Source organism: Prionailurus viverrinus, chromosome A1, assembly GCF_022837055.1.
Source record: "Prionailurus viverrinus isolate Anna chromosome A1, UM_Priviv_1.0, whole genome shotgun sequence".
NCBI classification, from domain to species: Eukaryota; Metazoa; Chordata; class Mammalia; order Carnivora; family Felidae; genus Prionailurus; species Prionailurus viverrinus.
Window position 1 is genome coordinate 387,086 of NC_062561.1, and position 27,709 is coordinate 414,794.

General features: G+C 44.2%; 1 protein-coding gene across 1 annotated transcript; it reads left to right on the forward strand.

Moving 5' to 3' along the window:
* Nucleotides 1-27,430, forward strand: ATP12A (ATPase H+/K+ transporting non-gastric alpha2 subunit). The gene is made up of 23 exons (XM_047877711.1): nucleotides 1-66; nucleotides 733-888; nucleotides 4,690-4,749; nucleotides 7,183-7,386; nucleotides 8,157-8,270; nucleotides 9,237-9,371; nucleotides 9,502-9,619; nucleotides 9,874-10,142; nucleotides 10,794-10,992; nucleotides 11,141-11,250; nucleotides 12,813-12,947; nucleotides 16,732-16,924; nucleotides 18,873-19,048; nucleotides 19,730-19,866; nucleotides 22,208-22,358; nucleotides 23,386-23,554; nucleotides 23,641-23,795; nucleotides 24,941-25,064; nucleotides 25,254-25,399; nucleotides 25,879-26,012; nucleotides 26,152-26,253; nucleotides 26,879-26,970; nucleotides 27,055-27,430. Exons 1-23 carry the CDS (start codon nucleotides 58-60, stop codon nucleotides 27,081-27,083), a joined length of 3,117 nt encoding a protein of 1,038 aa, XP_047733667.1. The 5' UTR covers nucleotides 1-57; the 3' UTR covers nucleotides 27,084-27,430.
* Nucleotides 27,431-27,709: the final 279 nt, after the last annotated feature.

The following is a 27,709-nucleotide window of genomic DNA, read 5'->3' on the forward strand; positions in this document are numbered from 1 at the left end:
GCCGCTGCCAGAGCCCAGACCCCGCGCCCGCCCGCAGGCGGCGCCACTAGCAGCGCCATGGTCAAGGTGCGTGCGGCCCCCGGCGTCCGCCCGAGAGCAGTGCGGACGGGTGGAAGGCGAGGAGAAAGAGGGAGGGCGGGTCGTCTTTATTCTGCCTTCCTTCTGGCCTCTGCACGGCCCCTCTCCCCTCCTGCGGCTAGCTGGGGTGAAGACCCAAATGCAAACCTCGGGGGAAGGGGCCCCAGGGGTCCCAGGCCGGCTCCGATTCGGAAGGTGGAGCGGGGCGGGGGGTTAAGACCGCCCTGCCCGCGACTGAGGTTCATGAGCTCAGTGGGCACGCCGCACCCGAGAAGCGGGACTGACGGCCGGTGTGTCCTGTGGGGAGCAAGATACTAGGGCGCCCCTGGGGCTTCTTGGAAGGGTCATGTCTCCAGCTGGGGGAAGTAACTTCCCACCTTCCCCACCCCCAAGAGGGGTACCCTGAGGAGATGCTGGCAGGGCTGTGTGGCCTAGCCTTCCCTCTACACTGGAGGAGAGGAAAAGAAAGGGGTCCAGGAGTTGCTATTTGAAGGTGGGGGAGAGAGAACCTCTCCACAGCCTCGCCAGAGGAGAGAATGAAAGGTGCGAGGGAGGCTCCCTTCCCTGCCGGTCCCTGACCCACAGGGAGAAGAGCTTGACGCCTCTTCAGAAAACCCATCTTGGACCAATACTGCACCTCTGCTTTCCTTTCAGAAAACACTGGAAATTTACTCTGTGGAGCTCAGTGGAACGAAAGACATTGACCAAACAGACAAGGGGGATGGCAAGGAGAAGTACAGAGGCCTGAAGAACTGCTTTGAACCCAAAAAGAATCACCAGAAAGAGGAGCTTAAGAAAGAACTGGATCTGGTCAGTTGATTTGGTCCTTAAGCCAAATGGGTCCACCGAGCACTGCCCTTCCCCCTGAGAACTTGCCCCTATAACCTGCCTCTTACAAAAGAAAGATCAGTCTCGACGATTTGAAAATCTCCCTCCCCGCTCCGCCATGAGATTTGTTTCCTTGTTTAAAATAAATGGCGTGATAATATCTACCCAGGGGTAGGTCCTGTGCAGGATTCCTGTACTGGTTGTAGGCACTCTGAGGGAAGAGCCTCTGATTCCAGTCCCCACAGGCACAGCCCAGACCTCTTTCCTTCCTGGCTGTTTCATTGAGACATAGGTGACCAATTGCCAGTTTTCAGCTGGTAAGGTAAAACTGTTGGAGCTGGAACCATGCAGGAGAAAAACCAAAACCAGGAAACCTTGCTAGGTTTCTGGCTATGTATGCCCCATGAGAAAGAATAATTTCACTGGTAAGAATATTGGGCTTGGATTCAGAGAACCTTAGGCTCAATTAAGTTCCACTTCACTGATTGATAACTGGGAGCAAACCACCTAGCTTCAGTGAAGCTGCATTTTCTTTGTGGAAAGTGGGAAATAAGCAATTTGCAGGGGTGAGGGGGAAAAGTGAGAAAAAAGTAAGAATATTGTGTAACTGATGCAATTTGTAGTTTAAAGTGTAATTTATAATTAGTCATTTTGTGATTTATGGAAGCCTGGTATTCCTGTTAAGGAGGAACTTTGGAATTATTAAAGCTGGCCACCATGGGAAAGACCTGCCTCAGAACTGAAATGTGACAGGTTACATCTTAGGAACGTCAAGGCGGAAACTTCCACACCAAGCCCGAAATTTGCTAGATTGCCCCTGCAGTTCACTGCAGACTTTAAAATTCTGTTATTGTTGGAGCAGATAGTAGTGGTGCAAGTTCATGTGGGCTATCGAGCCAATTGTTAAATATTCAGGAATTTGGCAAGTTGGTTGACATTGGGTTAGCAGCTTGAAATTTGGCTATGGTGAGAAATCAGTGAATGCTATAAATCAGAGCTTTTAGTTTATTTTTCCTGGCAGCAGGCTCGTTAAACATTCAGCAGCACACCACTAGGTATTTGTCCATGTATGTTCTGACAGTTAAGAACACAGCCCTGAAACTGGACTGACCCAAATTCAGATCCCAGTTTGATTGACATTCATTTCCTATTTTGAAAAACAGGAATTAAAAATGGTGCCTACCTGTTGAAGTCATTAGAGGGTTAAATGAAGTAAAGGAGGAGAAAGGCTTAGCACAGCACCAGACGATACATAGCCATTCTTATTTCCTATGTATCTCTAGCATTTAGGATTGAAGGCAAATCTAGTCTTCCTTGAAATTGCTACTTACAACATGAACGTATATCCATTATGCCTGTTTACTATGAAGATAATCTCCCTTTTTTGAGCATTTTGTGAAGATGTATAATATAGGAAAATAATTTTTATGGTGTTAGCCGGTGTTCCCCTGCTTCCCTGCTGAGAGAGGAACATCTTTCTTTCCCAACATTCTCACAAGAATCCTATAATTTCATTTGTGACAGCATACTTGGATGCCCTCTGGCACATTGGAACTTTGACAAGAACTAAAGTATCCCTGGCTTCTGAATAAACAGGCTGATTTAGGACCCAAGCCTGAGCCACAGGATGATGCCCTGAGCTATTCTAGTGCTGGCCAGCAGGGTGCGCCAGAGGCACCCACCCCTCCTCCTCCCCCTCCCCCATGCTCTCATCCACAAAGTCAGGGATAAAGGAAGAGGAAAGGTATTCTGCCTCACACTATATATAGGCTCCTTAAAGTCTGAGTTCCATCCATGTGAACAATGGCTGTAATCACCTGTTACCTCTGTCTGCCCAGAACTTAGCACACTGTGCACAGAACTGTGTCTTAATCCTTTGAATCCCCAGCAATATCTTTCAATTATTAATATTAGTACAACGACTGAATGAGTAAAGCAGAATCTGGCTGAGGAAAGGGCAAAAAAATGTTGTAATTGGAAAATCTAATCTCTTACACAACATGTCACTTTTTCGCATGTACTTAAGAAAAGAGATGGTTCTGGGGCGCCTGGGTGGCGCAGTCGGTTAAGCGTCCGACTTCAGCCAGGTCACGATCTCGCGGTCCGTGAGTTCGAGCCCCGCGTCAGGCTCTGGGCTGATGGCTCGGAGCCTGGAGCCTGTTTCCAATTCTGTGTCTCCCTCTCTCTCTGCCCCTCCCCCGTTCATGCTCTGTCTCTCTCTGTCCCCAAAATAAATAAAAAAAAAAAAAAAAAAAAAAAGAGATGGTTCTTTTACCCATCACAGTATAAATCTTTGTTTCAGATGATCAGAGCTTAAAGAATCCTGAGTGCTGCTGCTAGGAATTTACCCAAGGGATACAGGAGTGCTGATGCATAGGGGCACTTGTACCCCAATGTTTATAGCAGCACTTTCATCAATAGCCAAATTATGGAAAGAGCCTAAATGTCCATCAACTGACGAATGGATAAAGAAGTTGTGGCATATACATACAATGGTATATTACTTGGCAATGAGAAAGAATGAAATCTGGCCTTTTGTAGCAACGTAGATGGAACTGGACACTGTTATGCTAAGTGAAATAAGTCAGTCAGAGAAAGAAAGATACCATATGTTTTCACTCATATGCGGATCCTGAGAAACTTAACAGAAGACCAGGTGGGGGGAGAAGGGGGAAAGAAAAGTTACAGAGAGGGAAGGAGGCAAACTATAAGAGACTCTTAAATACTGAGAATGAAGTGGATAATGGGCATTGACGAGGGCACCTGTTGGGATGAGCACTGGGTGTTGTATGGAAACCAATTTGACAATAAATTTCATATTAAAAAAAAAGAATCCTGAGTGCTAGATTTTCTAGGTAGGGTGCAGGAGAGTTACTTAACCCTGGGTTTTCCAAGACAGGAGGAGGTTTCTAATCCTGTAGCCCAGTGGGTCTCAAGGGAAGGGAGAGGAGGAATTTGCTCCCCAGGGGACATTTAGTAAGGTCTGGAGACATTTTTGGTAATCACAACTCCACGGAGGTTGCTAATAGGTGGCATATAGCAGGTGGAAACCCCCCCACCCCCCCCCGCAACAAAGAGTTATTGGCTCAAATGTCCGTAACGCCAAAGTTGAGAAACTCTGCTTTAGTCTGATGATTCTATAACAAAATTAGCAAGTGTGGACCATACTGGTATTTATTTAGCAGATTGTAAGTCTCAGGACTTCTCTAACAAGTGAACTCCCTGAGTCTCAAGTATTTGATTAAGGAAAGTCTTGCCTCTTCCTACCAGAGACTACCTGCCCAAAGAGGGCTGCACGGGTAATAAGCTGTGAGAATATATCAGATGGGTCTGGTTAGGTATAGCTCATCACCCTCAACTAATCCCAGGACTCAGGTCTGAACTAAGTATCCAGATCACTAGTATCTGGACAACAGAGAGGTATGCTAGAATTTGCATGTGCTGGAGAACAGATTGAGGTGAAATGCATTGCTTTGTTCATAAAAACTAAAGACAGTTATTATGTGGTAAATGACAAATTAAGCCTGAACTCAAGGGATGGCCAGAAAATCCCCTGGCCAGTGAATCAGAAGAGCAAGCCTTTCTTGCAGCGAGACTCTCTCTTCCCTCACTGCAATAACCACCTGGCACAGAGGGTTTTTTCCTTTTCTCCCTCACTCCTGCCCCCCCCCCTTCTATCCTCAGTGCTACCCTCAGTTTTCAGGGGCTGGTCTAAACTTAGTTTAGCATTTGTGTCTTTTGGAATTATCTAATGCACTCTCTTCTTCTTTTCACGGACTTCAGGATGACCACAAACTCAGCATTAAGGAGTTGGAAAAGAAATACGGTACAAACATCATTACAGTAAGTCATCAGGGGACTGGGGATCAGGAAGACTGGGACGGAACTATACAAAGGACTGTACAAAGCTGTGTGCTCAGGGTGTGTGGAAAAGTGGATGGCATCTTTAGGATGAAGCAGCAACTTTGAGAATGCCATTCACCTACATACCCAGCATGTGAGAGGGGGTTGGTTAACCTGAAGAGCTGGCGGGGCTGAACCACGCCCCAAGTCAAGCCCCTCAGCTGAGCTGGATGCCTGGCTGTAAACAATCTTTTGATTATAACTTCAGGAAAGCTGTGGTATCCCCAGGAAGACTCAGACACGTCTTTATGGTCGTGGTCAGAGGCAGAGATTACTTTTAACCTCCATGTCCAGGAAGTATAATGGTCTTATCAAAGAGTGGGGAAAACCAGTGGTAAAAAGCAAGCATCCAGAGTGACAGTCTTAGAGCCCTGCTTGTCTGCCTCTTCCTCTGAGAAGAGCACACACTGGTGTGCTCCAAGGCATCTAGCAAATTCCCCCATCACAGAAGGACTGCTTCAAATTCAAATTAAATTTCAAAAATTTTGGTGTCTTGACATCAGGAGATTTGGAAACATCTGTTGAAGGCAACAAAAAGAGCTATGTGCACCGCACAGGACGAGCAGTGAGAGGGGCAAAGGGACAGGTGATCCCTGGTCTCAAGGAGTTAGCAGTCCAGCAAGGGATGCAGATATATAGGGGAGTATCATAACATCCAGTCTGTTCCACTTAGATGGCAAAGATAGGTTTAAACAGTGTGCTGAGTGACCCATTCTGACCAGAGGAACCAGGCTCCCTGGATGGAGCAGTGCGTAAATCAGGATATAGGAGGATTCAGGTTTAAGTTAGCAGAGTACCCAGGAGGCTGGAGAGGACAGGGTATGTTTGGAAATCAGTCTGGGGTTTCTGGGAGCTAATGTGTGTGGAAAGGGGAGAAGAGGGATAAAAAATAAGGCTGGGGAGTGGTAATTTGGGTGAAACTATCAAACACTTCCATATTAAACTAAGGAATAAGGACTATATTAGTTGTACTTACACACAATTTCTAAACAGGGAAGTGATTTGAGTAAGATTGGTTTTCAAAAAGCAATTCTGGTAGAAGATAGTAGAAGATATAGATAGATATAGATAGGTAGATTCTGGTAGAAGAGAGAGAGAAACAGACAAGCAATTCTGGTGGGAGATATATATAGGTATCGGTAGGTAGGTAGATAGATATTTTTTTTTAAGTGGGAGATGGAAGGATCTAGTAGAATGAGACAATCACTCAGGAATACAAAATGAGGAACCAAAACAGGGCGGTAGCAGTAAGATGGGAAAGGAAGGGGGCAGATTCAAGAGACATTTCAAAGAAATAACTCGTAGAACTTTGCTTTGCTGGAGTTTTTGAACAGATCCCTGATCCCAGTTACCAAGGTAGAGAAGCAGGAGGAGGAGGAGATTTGGTCAAGTGGTGGACAGGGCCATGGCAGGGAGCTGGGGGCCGAGAGATTAGAGAAGGCCATAAGAAGGAGAAGGTGGTAAATTTTATTTGAACTATACTACAAGTTGGTGGCTCCAAATCTAGTTATTCAGCAAATACATGAGCCTCTATTACAGAAGAAGCAGTACACCCTATAAAAGACACAAAAATGAATAAGGGTAGTCTTTAAACTATCCTTTAAGTAGCTTACAACGTATTAGGGAGAAAAAGTAATGACAAGACTTTCTCCACAAAGGATAGTTTGTGGGGGGAAAAAAAGCCTTATGAATCACAATACACGATTTCAAGGTGGTGGAGGGGCCTGTGTGCACCTGTGGATGGCACGCTTACCAGGAAAGGCTTCTGGCAAGAAGTGACTGCTGATGTGGGCCTCAGGGGTTGGTAGGATTTATAACACTTAAGATGAGCAAGAACTTAGAACTTGGGGTGGATATATAGAAAAGCAGAAAGACACCAGACTTAAGGATGAAAAATTAGCCCAATAGAGAATATTTTCTGGATAATTACTACATTGCCCTTAACCCTGGTGATTAGCTTTTATATTTCAAATCCTCCTTAGCCAAGTTACTCCTATCTAGAGTGTAGTATAATGGCTCTGAAGCCAGGTTGCCTGGTTCAATCTGGTAGTACCATGTACTAGCTGGATGATTTAACCTCCATATGCCTCAAATTCTACATCTGTGAAATGAGGATAATAATGGTACCTTCTTCAGAGAGTTATTTGGAAGAGTATATGAGCAAATATATGGAGTACATCGCTTGGCTGATAGCACTAATATTAAATCTTCTTTTTAAAAAGGTGAGGGTTGGGGGAGAGGAGGCATCATCTACTTTTCCCGGGTCCTCCTTGCGCATGGTTAACTGCTACCCACAACCTGCAGAAAAAATGATGTCCAACCTCAGAGAAGAGAAATGTCTAATTCCTATTTGTTTTTGCTTGGCTTTCTCAGGGTCTTTCTAGCACCCAAGCTGCTGAGCTCCTGGCTCAGAATGGTCCCAATGCCCTCACTCCTCCCAAGGAAACACCGGAGATCATCAAGTTTCTCAAGCAGATGGTGGGAGGGTTCTCCATCCTTCTGTGGATAGGAGCCATCCTGTGCTGGATTGCATATGGGATCCAGTACTCCATGAATAAGTCCTCATCCCTAGACAACGTAAGGGGGCCTCTTTCTAGGGTTTGCTAAACTAGTAATGGGAAAACAATCATAAAATAAGGCCTTTGGTGGGCAGAGCTGGAATCAGGAGTCTACACTGATCACTCACTGTGCGGGTTTGGGAAAATCAAGAATTTTACCAGCTATAAAATAGAAATTGTAGCTAACTTTCTGATGTCTCAGGGGCAGCATGAGGCGTGAATTTTAAAGAGAGAAAGAGGGGCACTCTAAGTTCCTAAGGGAAAAAATATCTGTATCCATATGAAATATTTTGGGGTTCTCTCACCTCAGAGCTAATTGTCTCCCTTTAACGTGGGGAGCATCTATGCCTGCTGATAACTGAGTACCAAAACCAAAAAACTGAATTGGCCAACATGATGCTAAGAGAAAGAAGCCAGATGCAAAAGGCCACACACTGTATGATTCTGTTGATATGAAATGTCTAGAATGGGTGCATCCTAGAGACAGAAAGCAGATCAGTGGTTGCCAGGGTTGGGGGGTGGGAGTGGGAAATGACTGCAACTGGGTGCTAGGGATCTTACTGGGGCGATGAAAATGTTCTAAAACTGTATTGTGGTGATTGTTGCAAAACTGTAAATTCATTAACAATCGCTGAATTATGCACATTAAATGGATACATTTTGTGGCCTATAAATGACACCAGAATACCACTGCCATGTCTCTTGCCTTCCCATGGAGAACTCTATCCCTAGGACCTGACTCACTCCTGATGCCTGTTCTTCTGATCGATGCTTCTCCTCCTTACCCAGGCGTACTTGGGCTGCGTGCTTGCCTTGGTTGTTATTTTAACGGGGATCTTCGCTTACTACCAAGAAGCAAAAAGCACCAACATCATGGCCACCTTCAATAAGATGATCCCACAGGTGGGTAGCAGCCATCCCTCTCTGGTCTCCACATGACTTCAGATGAGGAAGCACCAGATGAGGAGGAGAGTGGGGCCTCTGAGGCAGAGAGTCTGTGCTCCACCATTTGCTGTCTAAGTCTTAGGCAGTCCCTCTGAAGCCCCACTTCTGCACAGAGTTTTGAGATGATCAGGGAAGTAGGACACAGGAAAATGCTTAGTCGAGAACAAAGCACAGAAGCATCAATCATCACACAACATCTTCTATTACTGCTCATGAGCTTTGGTGGACTGTTCAAACAAAAGTAATTCAGGGGCTTCCAAGAGTGAGCTGTAGAAGTTCAGGAGTACTCCCTGGTAGCCAAGGAGGTCAACCTGCAATTCTTCATCTGTGACCATTTTTGCACCCATTTTGGAGCCTCTCTGCACATTGTCCCAAACTGCTCTTGGTGAGGGAGGCCTGCTGCTGCTGTCTTCCCACAGGGTCCCATGTTAGGTGTCCTCTAGGGAGACCACACACCACTGTCAGCACAGTAGGAAAACCATGCTGCCCCTGGCCCATGGAGCTGCCAGCTGGAGAGGGTTCTGGATGGGATCATCTGTGCTAAGAAGTGGGAGATCTGCCTCCCACTCCATTAAAGTTTTCCTGATCTGAGCAAGATTACTAAACCCTTTGGCTCAGGCTTCAGGGCTCTCCCTGCACATCCCATCCAAGATCACTCAACGTTAATTGTCCCTCTTACTGTCATGCCCAGGGCTGTCAGTTTGTTATATCTGCCCACAACAGCATATTCTGGTTCCAAGAACTCTCTAAGAGTTCCTTCTCAAGAAACAAGAGATCTTAGTATGTTCAGTTCCTAGGTACAAGTCTTTGGCTTCCGAGAGCTGTGGCTTCCATGGCCTGCATTCCCGAGATGTGGGAAGGTGCAGATGGAGGAGCACTGGCATCATTCCAGGATGAGTTGTCTGCCACTGTTTTCCTTTGCAGCAAGCTCTTGTCATTCGAGATTCCGAGAAGAAGACCATCCCTGCAGAGCAACTAGTGGTGGGAGACATAGTGGAGATTAAAGGAGGAGACCGGATCCCTGCAGACATCAGGTTGTTGTCTGTTCAGGGCTGTAAGGTAAGCATCACAGGGAACCCCAAAGATCACGCTCGTAACTAGTTGCCATTATTTTGTCTTTCCAGGTCTCAGTGTAACTGTGACAGGAACAAGATGCCTAGTCTTCAACTTTTTTCAAAATTTCTTCTAGGTAGATAATTCATCTCTCACTGGGGAATCAGAGCCCCAAGCCCGCTCCTCTGAGTTTACCCATGACAATGCCCTGGAAACAAAGAACATCGGCTTCTATTCTACAACTTGTCTGGAAGGTAAGTCCAGCTGTCTCTCAGGACCACATGCCCCACCCATCCCCCTTCTCCCCCTTAGGTTTTATGTTCTTATCTCTTTACCACCTCTTGCTATAAAGCCTTTCCAAGAGAAAACATGGAACTGAAAAGCCCAGAGAACTTTGTAATGTCATGTGCTAATTGATCGTGTAAGCCAGCAAAGAGAGGACTGTAAATGGGCTGCGGTCCCCTTGTAGCTGAGGACTCCTGGAATAAAATGTCTACTTCACCTGTAGGCACAGCGACTGGCATGGTCATCAACACAGGCGACCGCACCATCATTGGTCAGATTGCCTCTCTGGCTTCAGGAGTTGGAAATGAGAAGACACCCATTGCCATTGAGATTGAGCACTTTGTTCATATTGTGGGAGGAGTGGCCATCTCCATCGGCATCCTTTTCTTCATCATCGCAGTGTCCCTGAAGTATCATGTCCTGGACTCCATCATCTTCCTCATTGGCATCATTGTGGCCAATGTGCCTGAGGGTCTCCTGGCCACTGTCACTGTGAGTCCATGCTGCTAGGTGGCCTATACCCTGACCCTGGTAACCCTTAGCATTCTGCTGTGCTGGGTGAAGATGTGAGTCTCCTCCATCTTCAGAGCCACACTCCCTCCCTGTCAGGGATACCATGGGACATTCTGAATAGACTGTTTCGTAGACAAAAGGAATTGTGATATTGTTAATATTCAAACGCACTGTCCTAGAAAACGTTATGTTTTCATTTTCAGGAGATCTATCTGCAAATTGCACATATTATCTTCCTCCTTAAGATCTAGATAAGACAAACCCAAACTACCACCACAGATTTTCAGGAAGCCTGATGCCTTCTCTACGTTTTCATATTTCTTAAAAAGAAAAAAAAATATCCTTGGCAATTTCTACAACTGAGGAACTTAGGCATATTACTTACCTCCTAAGTTTAATAAAAGGATTGTGGCATATAGGTCTTTATGTGGTTTATGAGGCACTGGGTCAGCTTTGCTGCATCTGTAACTATACCTCTGTTCTGCAATCAGTTCAGCTCCAGCTGCTTCTATGTTCTGGAGCCCAAGTTCAAAATGATAATTTTTCTCAAAGCTTCTCTCTCTCTTTCTCTCTGTCTCTCTCTATTGGTCTCTCTCCCTCTGTCTCTCTCTCTCTCCCTCCCCGGTCTAGGTGACTCTGTCGCTGACAGCTAAACGGATGGCCAAGAAGAACTGCCTGGTGAAGAACCTGGAGGCAGTGGAGACCCTTGGCTCCACCTCCATCATTTGCTCAGACAAGACTGGGACTCTGACCCAGAACAGGATGACCGTGGCCCATCTGTGGTTCGACAATCAGATCTTCATAGCTGACACCAGTGAAGACCATTCAAGTAAGTCTTCTGGAACATTCAGTGGGGCCTGAAGTTGTGGACTTGAGTAGAGGAGGCTGAGCAGAATGTGGTTGCAGTCTCAGAGAATTGTTTGAATAGTATGGGTATTAGGCCTACCACCCCCAGGATCCACTGTTCTGTTTTCCAGACCAAGTCTTTGATCAAAGCTCTGGAACTTGGGCCTCCTTATCAAAGATAATAACATTGTGCAACAGAGCTGAGTTCAGACCGGGACAGGAAAGTGTCCCCATCATGAAGGTAAAGTTTCAGCATCACTCAGTCTTAAATCACAGACAGTTTGAAGTCACTTTCTCCATTCTGATTTGGTGCTTGAATTAAATCTCTCCAACTATGTAAAGTTTGTACCAGTAAGAACAAGTCTGACTCACAAGACCCGCAGAAAATTTTCCTCACTCTAAGTAGCTTTCAGAAATCACAGAGATGTCTAAAAGTCCTCAGAACATTGATTTGGTCTTTTGAAAATTCTGTCTCATTCCTGAAAATGGATGTGCCTTTAAGGTACTTTCCTTAAAGTAGATATAATTAAAGTTTCTTTATTACATAAATGCCATTCACTTTATTACTTAAATCCATTCGCTGAAGTTTAAAATATAATTGGATGAAAATAGAAGGATTGACCTTAGAACGTATTCCTCTTGGCAGAAGATGGGGTTCTAAGGGGTCCTGGAATGTTGGAATATACAAAAACAAACTTCTCCCTCCCCCTCCTTCCTTCCCTTCCTCCTCTCTCTTCTCCCCTTCTGCTTCTCCCTCTCAGTGAGTTCTCCTGGCTTTTCTGTTTGCCATCTGTTTCCTTCATTGACTCTTGCTCTTTCTTATACTTTTTATTTGATTGACTTTCTTTCTCTATCAGACAGCTAGCTCATCAATTCTCTTCTGGGCCAATCACTTCTCTGCCCATATCTTTCAAATCCTCATCTCCAATTCTGATTTCTCACCCAAACTCCATGGATCTTCAGTTAGTTTTGTGTTTCCACTCAGAAGTTTTGCCATGTTAGACTCTCAACAAATTATACTTCTCACCTTCCACATGTGCCCAACCTGTCTCTAAATCACTCTCTTGTCCAAAATTTGCCTACTTTTTCTATGACATAACCATTTTACTTGTCATTCAAGCCAAACCTTTTGGAAGTCGTCTTTAATTTTCTTCATTCCTAATATCTAGTGAATCACCAAGTCCTATTATTCTTGCTTCAAAAATATCTATAATTTTATATTTATATTATCACTAGTACCTTATATCTAATTAATTATACCAACCTCTTAATTACCTTCCATGATTCCAGTTTGTCCCTTGCCCAAGTCTTTCTTCCGTGCCACTAATTTTCCTTAAAGACTTCATTAGATGAACTGCTTCACCTAACTTTGCTCAAAAACTTTCTGTGCATCTCTGTTTTTGACTTCTCAAGTTTTAGACCTTGACTGCCATATCCACCTGTATGTCCAGAATATATACCGAACTCTTCCATTTCATGCCTTCTTTCATGACATTCTGGTTTCCAGAAGGCTTTCTTTTGCACCTTTATCTCTTGGTAATCCATCTGTCTTTCAAAACTAGTTCATATCTGCTTTTTTCATGAGACCCTCCAGCTCTCTCAGAGCTCTGTTTTGAACTTGCCTAATGCCAGTAGGCAGCACCATTCAGTTTAACACTTTTACCATGCTTCAGTCAGTGGCTAATTGTGGTGTAATCATTTGTTAGATGGTAAGCTTAACTAGGCTCTATGCTGGCTCATTAAATATGATCACAAAAGAACCAGATTATGTGCTGCAAATATTTGTTATCTCTTGATTCTCAGAGAGTTGTCGTTGGAGATGCCTCAGAAACTGCTCTTTTGAAGTTCTCAGAGGTCATTTTGGGTGATGTGATGGAAATTAGAAAAAGAAACCACAAAGTAGCTGAAATCCCTTTTAATTCAACCAATAAATTTCAGGTGAGTTTTTCCTCACAACCGAATCTTTGCCATCACTAGACGGCATTTCTAGCTGTAAGTATCCTTTGGTTAGTGTACATTTTGAATGATATTTGACTTCAGAAATAGTCCTCAGGGATGCAGGGCCTGGGCATCTAATAAGCCCAGAACAGGTTTCCCTTGCTGGCCTCTTTCCTTTGCTGGAAGTAGATAGAGAAGAAAGAAAAGTAGAGATCTCGTCAGGTGCCGGCTGTTCCTGTGAATGATCTATGTTACACACACACACACACACACACACACACACACACACACACACACACAAAACCACTTCACTCCCACCCCTACCCCCACCCCCTCCGGGTAACATTTGCACAAGTGAGGGGCAAAAGCCTTATCCCAAAGGATAAATGAAAGGTGAGGGAGTGGGGAGAAGTAAAATTTACTGTGCCCTTCATTTATGTCCAACACTTTACATACATTCTCTCAGTTAATCCTCACAATAAACCTGAGGTAGGGCTAATTAATCTCAATTTCTAGGTGAAGAAACAGACCCTTAGAAAATATTGATGAAAGAAAGGAAGGAAGGAAGGAAGGAAGGAAGGAAGGAAGGAAGGAAGAAATGGAAAAAGGAAAGAAAAGAAAAAAAAAATGTCAATCCTAGCAGAGTTACCCAAGCATTTGAGTGGCACAACCACTTTTCACACATCTCTTCAACTCCCAAGGCCATGTTTTTTCTACCACAACACAAAGGCAAAACAGTTTAGTTCAGGCCACGCGAATAAGCCTTGCCTTTTGTGAAAACCAATGAACAGTCTTCTCAGATGACTATTACCAGCCACGTTGCTTTCTGGTTTTGCCCCATATGCAGTTGACAGGGATCTCCTTTCTACCCATTGCTCAGGAAGAAAATGGCCATCCTTTGCTAGCTGTCTTCCCTCATTCCAGGCTGGCTAAGAACCCATGAGCTCTATCCTCATGAGGGGACAAATGGCAATTTGTAACCCAGTTACTGCTGCAAGTGGGACTTCCCATAGAATCCAAAGCTGAGAGCAGGGCGTCATGACTTGGTCTTTGCATAACAGGAAAGTATATAAATAAGATAACCATGTCTGTGTAAACGTTTCTGGTATTTACCCACACATTTTGTTTGGATGGCATTTAGGATTGGGAAATAACTGTGTTGCAAATGTCTTTGTGAATAACAAGCCAATGAAGAATTGTAGTTAGCCAAATAGACAACTAAAAAATGTATGAAGTAAAATACTAAAGCCAGGAAGTTAGATCTCTTATTCAAAACATAAGTGAAAATAGAATGAGTAACAATCCTAAAATAACAATAGTAATGATAGGTATTATATGCTAATTTCTACATACATTGAATTACACACTCTATAAGGTAGGGAATGAGGAAACTGAGGTACAGAGCATTATCACACAGCTAGTAAGGGCCAGAGCCAGGAGTCAAACAGACCCAGGGAGTTCATGCTTTTAAGGAGTAGATTGAATACCTTCTAATCAGGAACAAGACTCAGAATCTGACTGGGGTTCCATCTACTCCAGTAAAGCCTTTCCTAATAATGTGAGAAATGAGAAAAAGTAGGTTCTGTGAGGCCTCATGTACTAAATGTTGAGGGAGAAAGTGGGCTACCCAGAGTTGGAAGTAGAAAGGAGGTCCTATGTGGGCTCCTGCAGAAGAGATCAAAGAACCTCTTTGGGTGCTGTTAGTGCTATGTTATATCTACACATGAGCAACACTCAACCCTAATGAAAGAGTCTTAGATGCCATGACCTTGGTCTCTGGGGTATCATTCAACCAAAGGAAATAAAGTGGAAGGTCTATGTCTTATTGATTTAAAAAAGCAATTACCCAAACTGAGACTGGTCCACAAAAATATTTCCAATGGTTTGTGGCAAACTGGTGAAAATGAGGACAATATTTTGTAAAGTTTTATATAAAGATGAATGTATTTAATTTAAAAGATTATCCTTTATATGCTGCCTGATCAAGGCAGGGACTCTAGTAGCCTGAATTCAAATCCCAGCTCAGCCACCTATTAGGGTATGACCTTGCACATGCCAGTTAATCTCTCCGCACCTCAGTTTCCTCCCTTGTAAAAGGTGGTAATTATAGTACCCACAGCCTTAGGGTGGTTTTGAGAATTAAATGAGTCAATCTGTGAAGCACTTAGAACAGTACACACTACAAAATTGTTTATTATTCCTACTTTTTTTTTTCAAAGTTTATTGATTTTGAGAGAGAGAGCATGTGTGAGTGGGGGTGGGGGAGGGAAAGAGAGAGAGAGAGAGAGAGAGAGAGAGAGAGAGAGAGAGAGAGAGAGAATGAGAATCCCAAGCAGGTTCCACGCTGTCAGCACAGAGCCTACTCAGGGCTTCATCTCATAAACCATGAGATCATGACCTGAGCTGAAATCAAGAGTCAGTGCTTAACCGGATGAGCCACTCTTGCACCCCTATTATTCCTACTTTTTAAGTGTTAAAATACCATGTCTTTGAGAAAATGATAGTGGTAATAGATGTGAGGTTTCAGTTTGGCTTTGTGTTTGGTTTTGGTTAGTTGCTTTTTTAAATATGTTTACTTGCCCATTTAAAAAAATACCATATTTGCCCTCTACTTTTTTTTTTTTATTGTGCTCCTCTCTGATATGCAGAAGGCTAAGAACTACTGGTTTAGAATTAATGGATAGACCCAAAATGGCAGATTTTTTTTTTTTTTTTTTTTTTTTTAGTAACTTACTCATTCTCTAGTAAACACTCCAGCTTCCGGGATTTCCTTTCAGAGGCTTAGAAGAGTACCTGCTTTACAATAACAGCTTATATAAGACTTCACCATTTTATGATCATTTATAAGTTTTTTCAGATTTTTTCTGATTATCTTATTAGGATGAATCTAGAAGTAGAATTAGTAGGTGAGAGGATGTTGATGTTAAAATTGTGGAACCTACTTAACTCTTCTCCTGAAAGCCTGTGAGAATGCCCACTTCTTCCACCCCTACCATTTTCCTTCATGTCCAGGCAGTGAAACTGGATTGATTTGGAGATGAAGAGGCACAGGAATTCCTGCTGCTCTCACCCCTGCCTGAGCTCAGAATAGCGTTGGTCTGAAAGGCTGCTGCTCACAATAGGGAGGTAGCAACAGGAGGTGAGATAAGGTGGCCAAGGTCCTCTGACCCCCACAGGCTTCCCAGGAGATCTGGTTCAAGACAGAGACTTCATGGGCTAACAGCCACATCTGGTGTCCCTAAAGCAACCAGTTTCTTTTTGAAAGACCAGCTCCACTTAGTGTGGATTCAAACTCAGGGTACCCCTCTGAGTTGGGACCAAGTCTAGATCTCTGTGTATTATTTGACCACAAAATTAAAAAAGGATAGAACATGCCTATAGTGAACACCCTTTTTCACGTCAAAGATGAGTAGCCCATGGGGCGCCTGGGTGGCGCAGTCGGTTGGGCGTCCGACTTCAGCCAGGTCACGATCTCGCGGTCCGGGAGTTCGAGCCCCGCGTCGGGCTCTGGGCTGATGGCTCAGAGCCTGGAGCCTGTTTCCGATTCTGTGTCTCCCTCTCTCTCTGCCCCTCCCCCGTTCATGCTCTGTCTCTCTCTGTCCCAAAAATAAAATAAAACGTTGAAAAAAAAAAGATGAGTAGCCCAGTGAGAGAGAGGATATCTTTAATCTTCTTGTCATGTTGCTAATTAAGAGATCTGTCCAGTTCAGGCCATTATTAGTAAAGATAGTGTCATTATTCAATGGCAGGCTGTACCTAATGTGCTGAGTTCCTTCCCTCCCAGCTCTCCATACACAAGACGGATGACCCCAATGACAAGCGCTTCCTCCTGGTGATGAAAGGAGCCCCCGAGCGGATCTTAGAGAAGTGCAGCACCATCATGGTCAATGGCCAGGAGCAGCCTCTGGACAAGAGCACAGCTGAGGCCTTCCACACCGCGTACATGGAGCTGGGAGGCCTGGGGGAGCGTGTACTGGGTGAGCTCTTTGTAGCAGTACCCTTATCCATCACCTGTTGGGTGTGAGGCTCTATGCCAGGTCAGGGCACAAGAGGAGACAGGCTTATTATCTAGCAGAGTAGCTGTGGCACCCACATGAATCACTGAAAGCATGGAAAACAAACATGTATGAGAATACTGTATGATAGTACTGAGGAGGGTGGGGTTGCTTCCAGATGAGGAAAATCTGGGAAGATTTTATGGAAGGAGTTACATTTTAAACTCAGCCTTGCATGACAATATTTGAAGGGAGATGGAAAAAAAGTATTCACAGTAGAAGGAACAACATAAGCCAAAGCACAGAGTTAAAAATGGATGGGGTCTGTGCACACATTGTGAGTGAGCCAGTCTATGTTTAGCGTTGCAGGCAAATGAGACGACATAGTCCTAGGAAATGAGCTGGAAAGATAGACTGCAGGGCATGATATGGAGTGCCTTATGTGGGTGAGGAACTGGGCTTTCATTCCACAGTCAGGAGAGCCACTAAACGCTTTGCAGCAAGTGGACTGATCAGAATGACAGTGTTTTCTAAAGGATAGTTCTTGGCAGCAGCAGAGAGAGGAGAGGCATGGCTCTCAGGAGGAGGTTGCTCCCTCATTCAGGTGAAAGAGGGTGGGAATTTGATCCAAGGCAATAGGAATGTGAAAGAGGGGTCAGACACAAGAGACTTCATGGAGGCAGAACTGGTAAGTCTGAGCAACTAGTTAGAGGAGAAAATTAAGTTTAAAATAATGTTGAAGTTGCTCACTTGCTTATTAGGGAGAAAATAGTGCCAGTTGCAGAGACCAGGGATATTAGAGGTGGAAGGAACCATGGAAATCCAGCCACTGTGGCAGAAGCCTAACTGTGGTAACTTAAGTGATATCAAAGGGTATGTTCTTAATGAGAATCCTGGGTTGACAGAATGGAACCTGTAAACTACCGAATATGAATTTAAGGTAACAGAAGTTCACGGTTGATGATAAGGCTCATTAAACATCATAAAAGTTCTTGCCAGTCGAGATGGAATCTGTGGAATGTGTGTTTCTAAAAGATATTTGAGCTTGTTAAGCAAATTAAATAATTAAATGAGATAATAATGCTTTAATCATGCCTTAAATAACCCACAGCACCAGGTTATGTTTTCAGTGCAGGTTTGATACCTATCTGACCAGAATCACTCTAGGAACCTTGTGTTTGACCTCTCAAACTCTGTGCTTTACTAAAACGTGTAAAGCAGTGGGGCATGCTGAAAATAAATTTGATGTGAAAGCTGATGAGAAAGTCATACGACCTTGGAAGTCCCACCAGACACGGGAATCTTTTCTGCTTCAACCCATGAGAGGCAGATGCCTTCTGAGTAATGAAAGGTTCTCCATTCCTAATGGCCTTTCTCTCACACTCACCTTGATTAAAGATGGAGCTTCATACCATTCTCCTGACGCCTCAGATTCTTTCCCCAGTTTGTGCACTGGCACGTTCCGTTTTCTCTGCCTAAAATGGCCTTCTCATCCCACATCTCCCTTCTCTCCCTGGAAAATGTCTAACTCCTCTTTCAAGAATCATCTCACTTGTGACCTCCTTGGGGAAGTCTTTCCTGATTCCCCGGGTGACTCTACTCTGTAACACTCACTGTACTTTTTTATGCTTTATCTCTTATGTCTCTGTCTCCACACTAGACTGAGATATCTCCAGAAGCAAAGGCTGACCCCTCTTGGTTTCTATATCCTTAGAACATAACAGAGAATCCAGTGGGCACCCAGTAAATTACTTTTGAATGAAATACGTCCTTCCTAATTACAGCATGCATTATAGAATTGAAATAATGAAACAATTCTGGTATCCACTCAAGTATTAGTAAAATAGTAAAAGTGTATGAAAATGTTCCTCCTTTTCTTTTGTTATTTCTTATCCTAATTTCATTGACTCCCAAATTCATGCACATCCAGGTTTCTGTCATCTCTACCTGCCAGCAGACGAGTTTCCAGAATCTTATTCGTTTGATGTAGACACCATGAACTTTCCCACGTCTAACCTGTGTTTTGTGGGGCTCTTATCAATGATTGATCCCCCCCGGTCCACTGTACCTGATGCGGTCACCAAATGCCGGAGTGCAGGGATCAAGGTGGGAGTTATTGTCTTGACTTAAGAAGTCCTCCATTTATGTTGTACACTTCTCTAAGAATGGTTGTCATAGGAGGTAGTCAGTGTTCAAGTCTCAGGCAAATATCATAATCCCCCACCCCCTTTTTATCTCTACTTTCACTATACTAAGATTCTAGTAACCGTCCAATAAAGGCAAAATGATTGTGTCTGTGTGGAACAAACCACAATAGTAACTGCAGTGAGAATGCCATGAATTGACTCTATCTTCCTTGCCCTAAACTATGATAGACAATAAAAGGTTTTATTGCTTAATCTTGAGGTTCAGCCTCAAAATCCATTTGCCTTCATGATATCAGAACCAAAATATTAATTCCATTACCATGTTAATAACATGGTTGAAGCAACATGAGGCTCTCTCAGGTAGATATCCACCAGCCCTTTCACAAATAAAGTAACATGCAAGGGAAAGGTCTTCCTCTAATGTCAGAGGAGCAAATGTAAGAAGCTTGGAAGCAAGGATAGATCCAAGGAGATCAGTGTGTCCTTCAGAGACAGTTTTGTCTTTGATCTAAAGATCAAAACCTAGCCATAAGGACAAACCACAATAATCACTCATCACATTCTGGGCTGATATTAAACTATCCCTACTCTGGCCATCTGAGATTCTCATTGTTCACATGCCTCTCTCATTGTGTTCTAGGTTATTATGGTTACAGGTGATCATCCAATCACAGCCAAAGCTATTGCCAAAAGTGTGGGTATTATTTCAGCCAACAGTGAGACAGTGGAAGACATTGCAAAACGCCTCCACATTGCTGTGGAGCAAGTTAACAAACGGTAAGCACAGAACCAATGTAGCAGAAACATTCTTATCCAAGTTCGTATCCTTGTTGGCTCTAAAGAGCTGTGCTATTTGGAGCAAATCCCTTTTTTTGCCAGACATTATCTCAGGGTAATGCTAGGCTGTATTGGTACCATGAACATTACCCATTATGTACTTCTTGTATGAAACTTTAAAAACCCAGTGGAGTAGACCGGAAAACTTCAGTGCCAAATTTAGAGTGAGAAAAACTGAAACAAAATTTATATGAAATTACTTGCTGTCGATCCAGTTGTATAATCAGGAATATTAAGAACCCTCTGTGTTTGGTGCACTCCCCTAGGGCTCATTTTGAGTATTTATTCAGTTGCTTCCTGAGGAAAGATTCGGTTTTCCATAGTGTCTCCTAATTCTTGTAATCATGTCTATCCTTTAGTCCACTCATCCATCCATTCAGTCATGTATTAACTTTCAACAGTTAATTGTTGAGTGCCAACAAGGTACCCGGCACGGTGCTAGACACTGGAACTATAGCAGCAAAGAGACCAGACACTATCCCTGCCCTTGGGAAGCTTTCCATCTAGGTTGAGGGACAGAAAAATAAAAACTATTTGTGATGTCATAAGTACAGTGAAGGAGACACACAGGGGACAAGGGTTCTAGCAGTGGGAGGAGAGTCACCTTGACTGTTGATAATTCAAATGACCAAAGACTCCAAAGTCTTAGTGTAAAAATAAATATTGGCTTTATTATAACTTCACACATGTTGGGGGGAAAGGGAGAGATCAATGAACCCCCTCTAGTTAACCCAAGCATTTATGCCTTTTAGAATACCAAGCTGTCAGGTAATAAATTATTACCTGAGCAACAAATTACCCCTTAAGACAACGCAACAGAATTATAGCCTCTGGGCACAGCAACAATATCTGAAGTCCAAGTATTCCAATGCTCCTTTGTATAAACAACATTCATCTACAAAAGCTTTTTGGAGCTTTTGTTTATTTGCTTTGTTTTTAAAAATAATAGGATTACGCATTTTCATGCAACTCACCACACTGAATAGGGGTTGGGATGGATACTTTGGTGAATGTTTTCAGTTATTCACTGTGTCAACTGTAGCTTCATGAACATGTAATACTTGTACTTTTGCAGCTGTGGGGATATTTTTTTTTTACCAGAACATAGAAACACTTGTATTTTGAGTCAAGTGCTAGAATTCTAGAATTTAGCACCAACAGGAAAACACAGACCTAAAAATGCTCAAAACAAACAAGTGTAAAGAAAAAGGCATGCAGTGTTTTGTACATAGAGTGTAGAAGCTGAGATTTGAAGGCTAAAATGTGGAGTGTTAGTCAAGGGAAGAGGAGGTGAGAGAAGCCCATTCCTGGCAAAGGCAGAAAGACCTGTGAAGGCCTGAGGGCAGTGGAGGGTATGGAGGTATGGAGGGCTCAGAGCTGGGAGGTCCAGTGGGCTGCAGGAGAGAGCCAGCCAAAGGGGAAGTGACGCTCAACAGCACAGGCTGCACCCGGCCTTGCAGACCAGGTTAGGGACTCAGGGGTCTGCTCTAAGTGCAGTGGAAAGCCTCTGAAATGTTTTAGCATGGAACAATACAATCAGATCTGTGTAATTAATTACACTTTCTAGAACCTTACTTTTATCGGCAGCAGATAATAGTTTTCCTCAAAGAAGACCTCAATAAATTGTTCTCCCTACACAGCTCATTACACAGTAGACACTATAAGTCTGAAATAAACAACAAAGAATTGTTACCTGCGTGTTTTGGCAAAAACTGAATTCTAGGACCCAAAACATATGAACAGGAAGTTACATTGCCCCAGGAATGTTCCCACCCGTTCCTACAAAGCAAAAGATTTATTCCTATTGTTGTATGATACCAGGAAATGGCCTTATTTTTTTTTTTTTAATTTTTTTTTTTCAACGTTTATTTATTTTTGGGACAGAGAGAGACAGAGCATGAACGGGGGAGGGGCAGAGAGAGAGGGAGACACAGAATCAGAAACAGGCTCCAGGCTCCAAGCCATCAGCCCAGAGCCTGACGCGGGGCTCGAACTCACGGACCGCGAGACCGTGACCTGGCTGAAGTCGGACGCTTAACCGACTGCGCCACCCAGGTGCCCCAGGCCTTATTTTTTTAACCTCAGTTTACTGTCTTGAAATGGAGACCAGCGTGTCCCCAGAACTCATAACCCCTATCATCCCACTAGATAGAGTATTAGGGTCAAGGACATTGGATTCCAGGTAAAATTCAAAGAGCCTTCGGCCCATTTCCTGCCCAGAACAGCATTTTAGTATAAGATCCAACCTTTGGCCTCACTCAGTTCCTTCTGGCCCTTCTAGGGACGCTAAAGCTGCAGTGGTGACTGGCACAGAGCTGAAGGACATGAGCCCAGAACAGCTGGATGAGCTCTTAACCAACTACTCAGAGATTGTCTTTGCTCGAACATCCCCCCAGCAGAAGCTGATCATTGTAGAGGGCTGTCAAAGGCAGGTGGGTGGACAGCAGTTCCCAAAGAACCTTCCAGGTCTGTCACTGTCCTGTGGGGAAATTTGGGGCTGAGATCTGGATCCCAGATCAGGGCTATGGCACTTTTTAAACCCCTCAAGAAACAATTCTTTGCCCGTTTTTATCACCTTACATTTCTACCCTCTCAGGGGGCTGACCCTCCACCCTTCTTTGAGACCCTCCTGCATGCACAGCTTTCTGACAGTGAAGCATTTGGTGCTGTGGTAGGTGTGATTATAGAGAGATTTTAAAGTGTAAGATATACACATGCACCCCAATGTTTCTAGCAGCACTATCAACAACAGCCAAAGTATGAAGAGCCCAAATGTCCATCGCTGGATGAATGGATAAAGAAGATGTGGTATTTATATACAATGGAGTATTACTCAGCAATCAAAAAGAATGGAATCTTGCCATTTGCAACTACGTGGATGGAACTAGAGGGTATTATGCTAAGTGAAATTAGAGAAAGACAAATATCACAGATTTCACTCATGTGAGCACTTTAAGACACAGAAGAGATGAACACAAGGGAAGGGAAGCAAAAATAATATAAAAACAGGGAGGGGGACAAAACATAAGAGACTCTTAAATATGGAGAACAAACAGAAGGTTACTGGAGGGTTTGTGGGAGGGGGATGGGCTAAATGGGTGAGGGGCATTAAGGAATCTACTCCTGAAATCATTGTTGCACTATATGCTAACTAAGTTGGATGTAAATTTAAAAAATAAAATTAAAATAAAAAAAATAAAAGTGTAAGATATAGAGCAAAAACTGTAAAGACACAAGATATGAAATATCCACTTTAGCCTGCCACACACATGGTTTTAATTATCGAGCATGTTGTTCTTGCTCCAGGATTTCCCGGCTTTATCTTTTCCCAAAAACAAGCCCTTCATTTCAGCTCCAGTCATCCTTACATCCTCCAGAGGAAGGGGAGACTGTGTTGATCTTGTCCTACCCGTGACCCCTTAGGCCTGCTGTCTCCTGTTTTCTCATGTGTCCCCACAGAATGCTGTTGTTGCTGTGACAGGGGATGGAGTTAATGACTCTCCGGCTCTAAAGAAGGCAGATATTGGGATTGCCATGGGGATAGCAGGTTCCGATGCGGCCAAAAATGCAGCTGACATGGTCTTGTTGGATGACAACTTTGCATCCATAGTCACAGGAGTGGAGGAAGGTGAGTGAGGTCTCAGGTGATCTTACTGAGACAGGGGTCACCTGGGGGTCCAAGAGCAAATCCTTTAGAAGAACATCTTTGCCTAGGTCGCCTGATCTTCGACAACCTAAAGAAGACTATCGCCTATACCCTGACCAAGAACATTGCTGAGCTGTGCCCCTTTCTGATCTACATCATTGTTGGGCTCCCTCTGCCCATTGGCACCATTACGATCTTGTTCATCGACTTGGGCACAGACATAGTAAGTAGCACCAAAGGGAACAGGATCTGATAACTAATGTAAACTTCAGGGTCATTACCTTCAAGGGCAAGGAGATGGACGAAATCAGTTCTCCTTGAACTTCGATGTAACAGGGCCTGAATTTCTGCATTTCTAGTAATTCTTAAGTGATACCGATTCTGCTGGTCCACCAGCCACATCTTAAAGCAAAGTACTAGAGGGGCACCTGGGTGGCTCAGTCGGTTAAGCGTCCGACTTCAGCTCAGGTCACAATCTCGCAGTCCGTGAGTTTGAGCCCCACGTCGGGCTCTGGGCTGATGGCTCAGAGCCTGGAGCCTGTTTCCAATTCTGTGTCTCCCTCTCTCTCTGCCCCTCGCCCGTTCATGCTCTGTCTCTCTCTGTCCCCAAAATAAATAAACGTTGAAAAAAAAAAAATTTTTAAAAAAAAGAACTGCCAGCACATGTTGATAATAAAAAGTAGATTGATTTTTAAAGCCAACTATTTTTTTTAATGTTTATTTATTTTTGAGAGAGAGTGAGAGAGCCAAAGTGTGAGCTGAGGAGGGGCAGAGAAAGAGGGAGACACAGAATCCAAAGCAGGCTCCAGGCTCCGAGCTGTCAGCACAGAGCCCAACATGGGGCTCAAACCCACAAACAGTGAGATCATGACTTGAGTTGAAGTCAGAAGCTTAACTGACTGAGCCGCCCAGGCGCCCCCCCCCCTTACTCTTTTCAATTTCTTCTTCTTTTTTTTTAATGTTTATTTCTGAGAGAGAGGGACAGAGCACGAGCAGGGGAGGGGCAGAGAGAGAGGGAGACACAGAATCCAAAGCAGACCCCAGGCTCCAAGCTGTCAGCACAGAGCCCGACGCGGGGCTTGAACTCATGAACCACGAGATCATGACCTGAGCCAAAGTTGGACACTTAACCGACTGAGCCACTTAGGTGCCCCTAAAGCCAACTGTTTTTAAATTCTCTAGAGACAATCCACCCCCATTGTCTACACCCTGGATAGACCAGTTCCATAACCCTGTAACCCCACCACCATTATCATCCACCACCCCACCACCTACCCTGAGGCCCCTGGCTATGCCACTGCCACTATCACTCTGTTGGTACAGCACAGTGTTTCAGGGCTAGGCCTCACAGACTCTCTCCCCATCTAGATTCCCTCTATTGCCTTGGCTTATGAGAAAGCTGAAAGTGACATTATGAACAGGAAGCCTCGCCATAAGAAGAAGGACAGACTGGTGAACCAGCAACTTGCCATATACTCTTACCTGCACATTGGTACGATGAGAGCACCTCTCACCTGTCATACGAGGGACCTCCCAGAGAATGCATTCCAGTCACAGGCAGAAACTGTTTTTCCTTCTGGGGTGGGGTTGGGATGAGAGGAGAAATCAAGAGGAGAATGAGTGCACACTCAATTCTGAAGTCATTCTAGAACCTCTACCCTTACCCCTTTTGTGCTTTTAGGCCTCATGCAAGCTGTGGGAGCTTTTGTTGTGTATTTCACCGTGTATGCGCAGGAGGGCTTTAAACCCAGCATTCTTGCTGACCTCCGGGTAGAATGGGAAAACGGCATTGTGAATGACTTAGAAGACAGCTACGGACAGCAATGGGTAAGGGAAGGAGACTGTCCCTTCAACGTCCTCCTGTTTCTCCCCTCCTCTCACGGCCTTGTCCAGACTCATGCAGAACTTTCAATTCCCTGGACAGCCTTAATGAGACAGAGAAAGTAAAAGTTTTCTCAGTTAATAGGGCTTGTGGGCCCCTTGGTTACATTGGTTTGGCCTTTGCCAGGACTCAGCCTTCTCTCTTGAATCACATGCCTTGAGGTCACTTTTCTTACTTTGGCTTTGCAATTGTTTTGGAGGAGTAACCAGTCCAACAACACCCACAGTTGGGCCGTATCAATTAAGTTAGCATCTTTCCCTACTCAACTGGTTAAAGAAAATAAAGTTTCTTTCCAAGCACAAGGAGATGATCCTTTGTCAATCGTGGTGAGGTGGGGAGAAAGTAAAGCTTTATAGAACTGCATGGAAATCTCCTTCAAGTTTTCCATCTGGGGTCTCACGGTCTCCTCTTTGTCCATTGACAGACATGGTACCAGAGGAAATACTTAGAATGGACAGGCTACACAGCTTTCTTTGTTGGCATCATGGTCCAGCAGATAGCGGATGTGCTCATCAGGAAAACCAGAAGGAACTCCATCTTCCAGCAGGGCCTCTTTAGGTACTGCCCACATCCAGCCTCATAGTTCAGCCCTGGGCCTTCGACACAGGAATGATGAGGGTCATGCCTGTGACTCCACCGGTGTGTAGCCCTGTGGCCACGTGAATTCAGAATCTGTTTGCTTTTATGTTTCTTGTAGAAATAAAGTCATCTGGCTGGGGATTGCCTCACAGATTATCATTGCTTTAATCCTCTCCTATGGGCTTGGAAGTGTCACAGCCCTGAATTTCACGATGCTCCGGTGAGTTCCTCTTCAACAGTGGGCAGGAAAGAGCCAGCCCTGTTATTATTTTTTTTAATGTTTATGTATTTTTGAAAGAGAGAAAGAGTGAGTGTGGAGGGGCAGAGAAAGAGGGAGAAGGGGATCTGAAGCGGGCTCCTGCTGATGGCAGAAAGCCCAATGTGGGGCTTGAACTCACGAACCGTGAGATCATGACCTGAACCAAAATCGAACGCTTAACTGACTGAGCCAGCCAGGCGCTCCAGAGATAGCCGTATTCTGAGCTGTCACAGCCTAAGTGAACATTAGGATTCCAGGGAACTCTTTCCTCTCCAGGCTTTCAAAAGAGGTAAGACTGAATCTGTGCTATATTAGAGACTTAGACCTGCTAGTTTTCCCAGAAGAGGAAATGGGTTTCACCATCCCAGCTCTACCCTCATCTAATAGGACACTTCATAGGCAGATGTTGCTTCTACCAGTCACAGTCTGGTAAAATAAGAAGCTTCCCAGTTTTACACTATATGACCCAATATTGTTCTGCCCAGTAAGGCAGAAAAAATGAACAAGAAGCCCTCTGCCCATGGGCAGGAAGCTGGGCCTTTTCTTTGTATGCACTCAGACTGACTTTCCTCCCTCCTGCTTCCAGGCCTCAGTACTGGTTTGTGGCTGTGCCATATGCCATTCTGATTTGGGTGTATGATGAGGTCCGAAAACTTTTCATCAGACTCTACCCTGGAAGTAAGTAGTAACATAATTTTTGAGACTCTGTTTATCCACTTCAACAGACTCCCCATTTCTCATTAACTTTTTCTACCTCCACAGGCTGGTGGGACAAGAACATGTATTACTAAGACCACCTCACTTCCCAAGATTCCCAGTTGCACATTGAGCCTGTTCTTTATCTTCTGGCTGCTGTCTGGGAGACCACTGCAATAAGGACTTATCCAAATGCAGAAGAGAAGGCAGAAAGCAGTATGAAAGATACTCACTGAGGTTTTGTACTTTCAAGCAGAAATTCAACTGTTTATATGTGATTTGCATCTCTATTTCCGTCTCCTTGTTTAGAAATATGTGAATTTCAAGGGAATGGAGTAGGGAAGAATGACATGTAAGTGTATATAAAGTCCACTCATGTTAAATTGCCTTAGGTGATGCAGCCAGCTGCTCATATTTCCCTGCTAGATAGGATTGGTCAAACCTCCATTCCATACCCTATTAAAAGCCAAGTGACCTTCCTAGATTTCTCTGAATTCCCAGAGAGCTTGTAATTTCATGGTCACCCTGCTCAAAAGTTAATTCAGCTGAAGAGTTGCAAAAGGTGGAAGTAATGGCAGGTTTACATCACAGTAACATGGACAACCTCAGTTTTGACCCTGAGACATCTTTCTTAACAGTCCACCACCCATCTGCAGCCCTCATCATCTGGCCAGTCCTGTCGGTGCCCTTCCTCCCTCGCTCCCTCATTGCCTTCCACTCC